Here is a 12,097-nt window from a genome sequence, read left to right as displayed (position 1 = left end):
TTCCAGTTCCCTTTATAAAGATAACTTAGGATTCCACCCAGAGATTGGTTTGAATACAGAATATTTTGGTCTAGGGTATAAACGTGACTTGTTTTGTTCTAGGTAATAGAATGGCTTAACCTTGAAATGTAGCCCCCAACCAGAACCTTCAATTGGTTACGTTCATTTCCTTGTATCATGTTTTAATACAGTCCTTTTATTCGTACCTCCTACCTTTTGGGATTAGGGTATTTTTAAGGCAGTAAGGAAGAATAAAAGTTGGGCAAATTTTTCAGTTACTCACTGGGAATTCTCCTGATAATTTATCTATATGTCTCGCCTTTTATTACTTTCATTTGCAACCAAGGTCCCCTCCCTATACATCTAGGTTGAGCCAAGCGTTTACATCCAAGAGAATAGGATCCAGTGCAAGCTGGTATATGCATGTGGAGACATATCCCAGTATCACTATCAGTGGGCCCCTCAGTCTGCCCCCGGCTGTCAACCCTTCAGAGGGGCTTGGTGTTCCTCTGCTCATTCAATCGCAATCCTAAATGCTTGGATTAAAGGCCGTGCCACAAACCACCCAGAATAAGACAAGTTTTTACTAAAAGCTGTTTTGATATTTAACTCAAGCTAATAATGGGATTTTGGACATGTAGAAAATGGAACAAAAACTAATATAAATACATTACCCTTGAATGAAGTGAGGCATTGAAAACAAGAGTAATAAAATAATAATTTTTTGGAACAAGGTGAAAATATGAAACAGAAAGTGGTCATTATGAGAGGAAACCATTCACCTCATATCGTGGTTTATGCTGAAGTTAAACCCCACTAACCCTCTCAGGATTCAGAGGATTCAGAAGGATGGCTATAGCAGGCCGAAACCTGACTAAGAAGGTCTGAGGGTAAGCAAAATATAAATTAGCTCACATAAGTCCCATCTATTCTTTCTATGCTCTCTAATTGCTATTGATGTTTCCCTTTCGATGTTCCCTCTTGATGCCTCCTCACTCTTCTTTTCATTCCATGAGATTTCCAGTTCATATAACTAAAATGTTTTTTTTAAAAATGCTGGTGAGTCCCAGCAGCAGCTGTAGGCAGGCAGTGGACTTGGGAGCAGCCCAGTCCCAAGGCAGAGATGACTTTGGGCTCCCGGCCAGATCCCGGGGGCCGTGGGAGCAGGCAAGTGAGCTCACAGAGCATGTGGGAGCCCGGTGGGTCCCCAGCGCGGCGCCAGGTCCCCAGCGGGGCGGGCTGCTCGCTGAGCGGGTGAGCCGGCAGAGACAGCTCGCGGAGGGTCAGGAGAGCCACCCAAGATGGCGGGGCGGGTGTGAAAAGGGTGAACAGGCGGCCGGCACAAGGCAAATGGACACAGTTGGCAGGCATAGAAATGGACATTTATTAACTTAGAGGAGAGAGAAAGGAGAGAGAGAGTAGGGAAAGAAGGAGAAGAGAAAGGAGGAGAGACAGAGAGAAGTGGAGAAGCAGGGGAGAACAGTGCCCGCGTTTTGTGCCAGGAGGGAACAGGACAGAGAGAGATCCAAGATGGCTACGAGAGGTCAGAGGGTCACCGGGAGTGGGCGTGGCTTGCCTCTTAAAAGGACCCAGGGATAAAAAACCATAACAATAACCACACAATAACCACATCGCATTTCTTAGGGCTAACAGGATGAACCAAAGACTAACAAGGTAGGTGTTTTATGACATGACTGTGATGTTCCTGAAAGACCTGGATAAATCCAGACCCCCTAGCAGGAAAGATAGAGCCAAACATCTAAGCAGGGAGAGATGAATCAGAAATCCAGATTAGCGGTTCAGTTTCAGGAACTAGCTGAAGATAAGTTAGATTGTAATCTTGACTATAATCTTGAGGAAACAGGGAGTTGCCCACCTTGTGATCATTACTGGTACTTTTCGGAACTTCTGTGGACACCCCCTACCCCTTTCAGATTACTGGGCTTTAAAACCCAGATTCAGATTCTTCCTTTAAAACCCCCCTCTCCAGTTATGTGGGGTCGAGCTCTTCCCCTGTGTGGGTTATGAATCTAGGCCCCAGAATATTATAGCTTGTTAGGGTGGAGGAAAGGCCAGTAGTTATAGTCTCCTGAGCTGCTGTTAGAGATTCGGGGGCCACCAAGACCTGTTTATTGGTGAGAGCAGACGTACAGTCTCTCTTCTCAGTGCTTCCTGCTCAGAGCTCCTTTCTTGTCAATAAGTCCTGTCAATAAGGATAATTGTGACGGTCTAGCTTTATGTAGATTTGACTGAGAATAAAGGTTGGCTGAGGTGAGTGCTTTCACACTAGGGCCCCATGGTGTGGGAGGTTTACAGTTGCCAGCACAGGAAAGTCAGGTTTAAAGAATGTTTTATATGCTGCTGGCATATTTTGGGATGAATGCTGTTATGGAATGGGAGTCATAGCCTTCACAAGATTTCTACAGAACTGACAGTGCTATCCAAAAGACAGGTGTTCGGAAGCTTTGCAAAACTGGGTTTCCCCATAAGTTGTACACTTGTGGGTTTGTCTAGTGATCTGTGAGCTGTACTTTTACTGTATAATGGTTGTGATTCACAGCATGTTCAAGCTAGAAAACACAGAAGAACATGGCAAAACATCGATTAAAATGGCTCACCAACCTGTTCCTCAAGGGCCAGCAGTGTAAATATCTTACACCTTGTGTGAAGACTAACTGAAAAACCAAGATGCCAGACCATTTTCTTTTTCTTTCTTCTCTTCTAATACTTTTAAATTTTGTTTATCCTTTCCTGTAAAGAAAATGCCAAATAGGTCTGAATCTGTTTTGGAAATCAAGAGGCTACTGAAATAGAAAGCAGCATTGCAACTCAGAGAACCTCTGAAAATATTTCTGTTAGTGGAGTAATCTTTTTAGGAATTTGGACAATGAACTGCCATAGATCTCTCACGAGAGTTTAAAGATATTTTCTTGAAATTTTTTCTGCTTTCACAGATGATTTTCTGAGCTCCATTTGTTTGTTTCTACAAACAAAGCAAATATTTAAAACATATTTTATTTTTTTCCTGCAAAATCCAGATGCTCCGGACAAGCTATTTTATGGAATGTACAAAATCACTTTCAAATTATCCACCATTCTTTCATGATGCCTGATGTTTCTTAAAAAATGTTATAGGTCCCAGGTGGCAGCTGTTAGGCAGGCAGCGGACTCCTGGGAGCAGCCAGTCCCAAGGCAGAGATGAATGTGGGGTCACTGCAAGATCCCCGGGGGCCATGTGAGCAGGTGGCGAGCTCACAGAGCAGTGGGAGCCCAGCAGGTCCCGAGCATGGTCACCCAAGGTCCCCAGGCGGGTCACGAGTGGTGGCTATCCCTCCATGTGGCGAGTGGTGAAAGGACAGCGGGTTTGAGAGAGCCATCCAAGTGGGAGGGGTTAGACATGCAGTGGGTAAAAGGCACATAGACACAGTAGGCAGACATAGAAGGGGGACAGTTATTACTTAGATGGAGAGAAAGAGAGAGAGAGAGAGAGAGAGAGAGAGAGAGAAGAGAGAGAGGAGAGAGAGAAGGAAGAAGGAGGAGGAGGAGAAAGGAGAGAGAGAGAAAGGGACAGAGAGACAGAGAGACATGTGCACACACCAAGAAAAGACAGGAAAGAGAGATTCAAGATGGCGGCAAGAGGTCGGGGGTCACTGGGAGTGGGTGTGACTTGCCCCTTAAAGGGCCAAAAGAATAACAATGCCTACTAGCTTTTTCATAAAAATAGGTACTTAGATTTATGTTGTAATTAAAGTCAGCCAGTCTCCTAAATTGTAAAAATATCTGACTTGCTAGGTCTTCATGAACATTTCTAATACATACATATGTAGGAGTCAGCCATGATAAGCTAAATATAAACAGATCACACAAAGGAAGTTCTTAACTTCCAACCATTATCACTGCCAGAGTAGGACTCAGCCATCAATAAATTTATAGAGGCCTGAGTCTCAGTAGTTTACCCTGAAGCAATACCTGATTGCAGGAAAGACCACAAACTGAGATTACCCAAGCACCACCAAGAACACATCATCCAAAGGAAATGCCTAACATTCCAACCTGTAGATAGAATCATCTGCCATCACACACTCACTAGAACACCGTAGACAAATGTCAGCCAATCAGGGGTCCTGAACCTCAGGAAACCCCTCACCCCTACCTGTACTACTATAAAAACCCAATTCTAACTGAGCTGGGGGCTCTCTGTTTATTCCATTATGTTTGACAGTGCTGGAGAGATTGAGTTTGCAAAACTTGCATAAAATAAATGCTCTTTGCTTTTACATACAGGACTCAGTATCCTTGTTGGTTTTGGGGGGACTTCTCAGATTTGGGCATAACACACACACATATAATTTCACACATGTATGTACATAGTTTTATTATATTATAATTTAATCTTATTTTTTCTTTTCTTTATCTTTTCTCAAGGAACACATCCTGACTACAGCCTCCCTTCCCTCTACTCTTCACAGGTCCCTCCTCTTCTCTTCCCTAGATCACTGCTCCTCTGTTTTCCCTTCAGAAAAGAGCAGACTTCCCCCCATTGTTATCAACCTAACAAGATGCAATAAGGCTAGGCACAGATCCTATAGCTGGATGAGGCAATATCAGTTAGGAGGAAAAGGGTTCATATGGACACCTGATTTTAGACAAAGAAGCCAGAAATACATAATGGAAAAAAGAAAGCATCTTCAAAACAAATGATGCTGGTCTAACTGGATGTCTGCATGTAGAAGAATGCATATAGATCCATATTTATCACCTTGCACAAAATTCAAGTCCAAGTAGATCAAAGACCTCAACACAAAACCAGATACACTGAACCTGACAGAAAGGAAAGTAGGGAGTAGCCCTGGATGCATTGGCACAGAAGACAATTATCTAAATAGAGCATTGATAGCTTAGGCAATAAGATCAATAATTAATAAATGAGACCTCATTTATTAATTGGAAACTGAAAAGTTTCTGTAATAGGACAAAACAGTAGACTCTGGCATGGGAAAAGATTTTCAACAATTCTACTTTCAATTGAAGGCTAATCAAAAATATACAAAGAACTAAAAAAACTAGATATCAACAAACCAAACACTCTAATTAAAAATGGGGTACCCTGCCAGATGTTCATGGTGCATGTCTTTAATCCCAGTCCTTGTGAGGCAGAAGCCGGCAAATCTCTGTGAGTTGAAGCCAACCTGGTCTACAGAGCAAGTTCAAGACAGCCCTCAGCTACACAAACCCTGTCTTACAAAACCAACCCCCCCCACCCCGCCCAAAAGGGTGGGTGGTACAGATCTAAACAGAGAATTCTTGTTAGAGGAATCTCGAATATTTGAAAAACATGTAAAGAAATGTTCCGCATCTCTAGCAATTGCATCTTATACCTGTCAGAATGGCTAAGATCAATCACACAAATGACAGTGAATGCTGGGGAGGATATGAAGCAAGGGGTCCATGCCTCCATTGCGGGTGGCAGTGCAAACGCATGCAGTCACTATTGGAAATCAATATGCCAGTTCTTTAGCAAATGGAAATTAATCTACTTCAAGACCCAGCTATATCATCCTTGGGTAATCCTCAAAAGGTGCCTCCAATCCTACCACAAGGACCACATAAGGGCTCACTTTGTTCATAGTAGCTGTTATTCATAATAGACAGAAATGGGAAATGACCTAGATCTCTCTCAACTGAAGATAAAGAAGATAAAGAAAAATGAGGTCTATTTAACACAATGTAGTTATTATTTAGCGTTATAAAAAAAATTGACATCATGAAGTTTGCAGGCAAATGGATGGAGCTAGAAAAAAATTGTTCTAAGTTAGTCAACCCAGACCTAGAAATACAAAAGAGAAGATTGGTGCAATTCTCCTAGGCCCCATTCTCCAGAGAATCTAGGAGGAAAGACCCCCATACAGGGATTCCTTCCTCTCAGTGAAATCAAACAGCACACACGGAGTGTTTCTGGCTCGTCTGGGATGTGTCCAGGGGTGGTTCTGTCCGTTACTTGGATTGTTGATGGGAAGGAGCGTTGCCGATTTTGCTAAAGAACTTTAGTTTTAAGTATGTAGCCCAAGAAGCCAGATTCAGCCACCCACCCTTGAAACCAATTTAAATAGCCAAATTAATAGTGCATGGGGGATCAGAATGGTAGGTTTCTTCAACATGGCCACAATGGGAAGAGGGACAAAGGGATTAGTGACTTTCCCCTGCTAAATTACAGTTTTGGAGCTCACAGAACATGTTCCAAGTGCAGTTCCCAGGCAGATTCTAGGGGGAGCAAGAGATGAGGAAAAGATTTGAGGAGTGCCATTAATTCAAACTGGACTTTGGAGTTCCCTTGGGTGGAGAGCTTTTATAAACCTAAAAGAGATGACTTGGTTTTCAAATGCTGAAGCCACAGTGAGAACTGGCATAGTTGGTGCATGCCTTTAATCCCAGGACAGAATGGGCAAATTCAGAGGCAGAGGCAGAGGCAGAGGCAGGCAGAACTCTGTTAGTTTGAGGACGTTCTGATCTGCATAGCAAGATCCAGAGCAGCCAGGGTTTATGTAGACAGACATTGCCTTAGAAAACCAAACCAAGCAAAAAACAAAGCAGAAAATATTCCACACACTAAATGAGGAAACAGGAAAGATGGCCCCATCAAATGAAGAAACAGGGAAAGATGGCCCATCAAATGAAGAAAAGTGATGCTCCACAGACTAAAGTGTCACAGATGTGTGAGCCGCTTGACAATACTTTTAAAAAAATGTACTAAACATGCTCAGTCAGCTGACAGAACAACAGAGAAAGCACTAATGGAAGATAGAGAAATGATGAATGAACAAAACTATCTAGCAATATAAATAAGAACCGGACAGGAAGACAAAAGACATATGATCATCTCTGTGAATGTAGAAGCTGCTTTGACAAGATTATACCATCTCTTCATCCTGAGATGTGTATCAAGTAGTTTATCAAGAAGTCCATCCTGAAATCAGTTCCCAGACTGGGAGGATGGCTCTTTGGGGGAGAGGCTCCTACCACCAAGCACAATGAATGATGTCTGAGTCCAACCGTCAGGACCCACATGATGGTGAGGGATGGCTTCCACAGCTTCTCTGTGCTCTGACCTCCACAAACACTCTAAGGCACTCATGTGTTGTCATGCTTGCACCACACACAAAAAATCAGTGTTCTTAAACATGTTTACATCTAAAAGCCATTGACTCACATCATACTCAATGACGTCAGGCTGAAAACATTTTCTCTACAGCCTCGTCCACTCCTGTCCATGATGACATGGGTATATACAGAAGTGAACTGTGACACATTTGCGGTGTGTGTACTATGCTTTCATTTGCACTGAGGAACAGATGTGAACTACTTCCCCATATTGGATTGTCTAGGATTTGCATAAAGAGTACCACTGTCTGGGCAGCTTAAACACAAAGGAATTATAGTCTCAAAGTTCTGGAAGCCGAAGTCTACAACCAGAGTGCTCTCAAAGTTGATTTCATCTGAGGCCTCCTCATGACTTCAAAGCACTCTTGTCTCTCTAGGTTCCCCCTCCCTTGTATCATTATACCCTAATCTTTTTGTCATCAGTCATAGTAGATTAGGGTATAACTTAAAAGCTTCATCTTAATAGTGAACCAAGACCCCTGTCTCCAATACCCATCCCATTCTGAGGCATCAAGGATTAGAACCCCAACATACAAATAGGAGGGGACACAGTTAATAACATACCCTAGTATATTTAAACCAGTCCAGTGGTAGCATTTATCTACAAATAACTCTTTACATTGTTAACACTCTGAAAATTATTTATTATGTTTGTATGTGGGTATGCACTACTATGAAGTGCTAACTCATGAGTTTGGTTCTCTCCTTCTACCCTGTGGGTTTTCGTGATCAAACTCAGGTCATTAGGTACAGCTGCAAGTGGAGTCACCCCTCTGAGCCAGCTCTATCTGTCAGTGATATTCTCTATATATATGACTGCCGTATTATAGCTGAACAGATGGTTATTGATTACCCACAGGACAAATAGAGATCGTGACTTCGCCAGTGCCAGTGAAACCGCTGATTAGCATCAGATTTTAAGTGCAAAGTCTTCTAAACAGCAAGTGCTCTTTCTGACTTGTCCTGTAATAAATGAAACCACTACACAGAAACTTTCAAAGTCATGATGAAATGGAACATTGGGTAAAAGCCTTTGATATTCAAGGTTCAGGATTTCCACTGCAAACAAAAGCAGGCCAGTTGTCTTTGTGCACAGGAAATAACAACCACAAAGGTCTTCAAAGAAGCAGGTTTTTTAAAATTTATTTTACATACCAACCACAGTTCCTCCTTCCTCTCCTCCTCCTTGCACCTCCCCCTACCCCCATTTACTCCTCAGAAAGGGTAAGGCCTCCCATGTGCCTGGCAAAATCAAGTTGAGTCAGAATCAAGCCACTCCCCCCACCCTGCATCAAGGGTGAGCAAGGCATCCCCCACCCAGTAGGAAATGGGCTCCAAAAAGCCAGCTCATGCACCAGGGATAGATCCTGGTCCCACTACTAGGGGTCCCACAAACAGACTAAGCCATACAACTGTCACCCCACATACAGAAGGCCTAGTTCCCGTGCAGACTCCACAGCTGTCAGTCCAGAGGCCATGAACCCCATGAGCTTGGGTCAACTGTCTCTGTGGGTTTCCCTGTCATGATCTTGATCCTCTCTCCCTTGCTCATATAATCCCTCCTCCCTCTTGAAAAGTTGTTTGTGGACCGATAATCCTCTCTGCCAATGCAATAATCTGAATCAGACCAAATCAAACTGAATTTTTTTTAAAAAGCCCAGGTTTTAATGGATACTAATGCTCCTGGGTGGCTGGGGAAGGAAGATGGGGAAACCACATCTGGGGGGCAGTTTAATACCCTATGACTGTGGTCTTGAGCAACTCTGGGGAGGGGCCACCATTTGGCCGGCTTTCTCAGAGGTGGAGTCTGGACTGAGGCAACTCCCAAAGGAGAGGGCTTGGGATGGAACTTTCCACCTAAAACATTCCAGACTTTTTTGAATATGTGGAGGCCAGGGGCTGAGATGAAGCTTTAACCCAAACACTTCAGACTCTTTGGGTATAGGAGTGCCACGGGCTGGTGGATAAACACTTCCAACCAAACACCTGTCCTTCGACCTGGGCTCCCAGAGCTTGGCCCAGTGGTTGGCTATGGATCGTGGCCTCTGAGAAGCAGGCTTTTATAATTCTGCTCAGTAGACACAGCAACCATCTGTGCCCTAACAAGCCTATTAGCTTCTGCCTGGAGTTCTGTGATATCGATATTGTTTATTTCTGTAACAGATGGCTCTGTAATTCTGTTATCAAAAACAAAAATTGTAGGTGGAGGATAAAATGGGGACAGCCCTGGGAAGCCACTCTTCTCCCAATTCCCCTTTTAGCAACAATATGGCCCATCTATTAGGTAGTCACTCCAGTTCAACCATTCAGTCAAGAGTCTACTACAATCTTCTTGAGCTGCAGGCCACATCTCTTTGTTGGGAGGGTTCCATGGGAAAACTGAAGGGTTGGACTACACATCATGTATGACAATTGTATACGTATAAGCTGGATTGCCAGAATTAGAAAAGAAGGCCTGGGGAAAGGCTAATCACGTGATGTTGTGTAGATGGATGGTTTTGTTGTTAGGAATAGAGTAAAAGTCAGGCGATTTACCTGAAGTGTGGGAAGTCTTAAACGGATGACTAGGGCTCTTTGGTTATGGAAATACCACAAGATAAAAAAATGACATAAACAAATATATGCTACTTATCACTGAATATTTATGATGAATTCACAGGAATGGCAAATGCAAATAACTTCTGAAACCTCCTATCACCCATTACCTCTGAGAGTTACCTCTGTTTATATAGGAAAAAGGGCATTTCATTGGGATGTGTTTCTTCCTTGACTGCTCAGAATATTTTTGGTATGAATGTTCAACTTTTGTGCTGTCTGTTCTCCAGATCCCTAGTTATTTAACAATTACCTTCTTATGGCGTTAACCTGGCTGACAGGTGGCTATATCCTATTATCAACATTGCGTCCCCTTTAGTTCCCATTGTATTCTATGTCTCTGCTAACTGCTGCCCGGCCTCATTTACTCCCTGTTTTTTATGTTCATTCTCTTAATTTAGTCTATTGCAGAAACTCTTTTATCAAAGTCAAATTTGTCCACAACTTAACCTACTATGATCAGGTTGCTATATATTTATGATATTTATCCTAAAATATTTATTCTGAAATGAATTTTCCTTCAGCTTTCATATTTGTTTCCCCTTGATTCTGGTGCTATTTGTGGTAAAGGAATGTCAGAGAGGTGTCTATGTAAAATCTCCAGCAAGTCATTCTTGTAATTACACGGTGTGTGTGGAAATGGCTGAGGGTTCCTTCCCTCCACCTGGGTAGACAAGAAATGCTTGCATTTCTGTTGCTGGCTGCCTTGCTTCACTGCTGTCCTCAGATTGCGGAAGTGAGCCTCAGCAGCTGTCTGGGAATTAGCAGCAACTGGCGCCCTCAAGTGTCCGGTCCTTGTATAGTCCTCAATGATCATGACCTCAGCCCTTAAGGGTTCAGTCCCCAGGACTCTGGACCCTTAGCACTTAGCAGAAGCCTGTGTCCCAGCTCTCAGCCCCAGATCTAAGACCCTTGTTTGTGAAGACTTCTAGCTTTCTGGGAATCTTCCCGCAACAAGGACCTGCTGCTGCTCTTCACTTGTTTCTTACAGCCTCGTGGCCTTATTCAGCCTCAGCCTCTGCCTGCTTCATCCTCTTTCTCCTCCTCCCTTTCCCCCTCCTGCCCTGGCTGCTAGAAAACTGATCAGCTACATCTGCTGGCAAACAGCAGCTGACTTGCTGCGCTCACAGCACGGCCTGCTACCCTCAGCTTCCCTGCCTCTGCCATTCTGTCTCTGCCATTCTGTGGTCTGTGCTGTTGCCCCTGCTCTGTGCTGTCCCTGCTGATGCCTCCATAGTGTTATCAGCTCAGCCTAAACAGCTTAGTGTAGGCAAAAAAAAAAAAAAAAAAAGTCACTCAAGAGAGGCCTTTGGGCAGGCCCGAGAGGCAGCACAGGACTTGGTGAGGCAGAGCAACCTTGGATGGTCAAAGTACTGAGTATAAGTAAGTGTTGAGCCCTCAACCTCAAACAAGACATCTATGTCAATAAGGCATCTCTTGGCTTCCAATGCCAAGAGAATCCTGTGGAATAGGGTTGGAAGACTGACTGTAGGAGCTGGAAGGTGGGGAGGAGTGAGGCGGCACGCCATCTTCTTAGATTCACATTAACTTCATGATTGTGTGTTCAGTATTCTCTCTTTAAAACACCTTCTGGCCACCCCGTCTCCTTTTTTTTTTTTTTGCTATAGTGCCCATTGAAGTTCCTCCCCCGTTTTTATTTGGTCATTAAATTCTTAAAAACTGTTGAATCAGTCATGAAATCTCCTTGTATATTTGGACATATATGTGGTAGGGCATGGGCCACCCCAATTGTCAAAGAAAAGTCTAAGCCATTAATAGGATGCCATCCAGGTGTCCAGTTGCCCTCCATAGCAGATGGCCAAGTCCAGGCCACACCCAGTCCATTAACAGGGTCCCTAAGAGTCCAGCTTTTAAGAAACCCCTTTCATGGTTCAATTAAAGACACCACTATAAGCTAAGGAGGCTAAAGCCTGGGGGTTAGAATCTGAGGGTTAAGAAGTCTACTCAAAAGACATTCTGGTCTATCTGTATTTATTGATTTATCTCTTCTTCTTCTTCTTCTTCTTCTTCTTCTTCTTCTTCTTCTTCTTCTTCTTCTTCTTCTTCTTCTTCTTCTTTTTGTAACAAATATTCCCAGCCATATATACCCTTATAGCCAGCAATTCCCTAACCCTAGCATGTCCCAGGGCTGGAATTACTTTTGCCCCAATAAAATCAGATAAGAATTTACACACACACACACACACACACACACACACACACACATCTGTGACTGTCAGCTCAAAGGTGGTAGTGGCTAGTGCACATCTGGTGACCTCCTTAATGGAGAAAGTTAGTTAAGAAAGGAATTAAATCATCAGGGAATTCTAGATGGGAAGGTTAG

General features: G+C 43.4%; 1 protein-coding gene across 1 annotated transcript in view; it reads left to right on the top strand.

Moving 5' to 3' along the window:
* Window positions 1-3,198: 3,198 nt before the first annotated feature.
* Window positions 3,199-12,097, top strand: part of LOC119807107 (killer cell lectin-like receptor subfamily B member 1A) — a 30,923-nt gene continuing 22,024 nt past the window's right edge. The window contains exon 1 of the mRNA XM_042054511.1: window positions 3,199-3,340. Within this exon, the coding sequence (XP_041910445.1) occupies window positions 3,199-3,340 (142 nt within the window). The remainder of the gene's footprint in view (window positions 3,341-12,097) is intronic.

Source organism: Arvicola amphibius, chromosome 2 (genome assembly GCF_903992535.2).
Source record: "Arvicola amphibius chromosome 2, mArvAmp1.2, whole genome shotgun sequence".
Lineage (NCBI taxonomy): Eukaryota > Metazoa > Chordata > Mammalia > Rodentia > Cricetidae > Arvicola > Arvicola amphibius.
The sequence above is the reverse complement of the archived record's forward strand: the minus strand, read 5'-3'. Positions and strand labels throughout refer to the sequence as shown.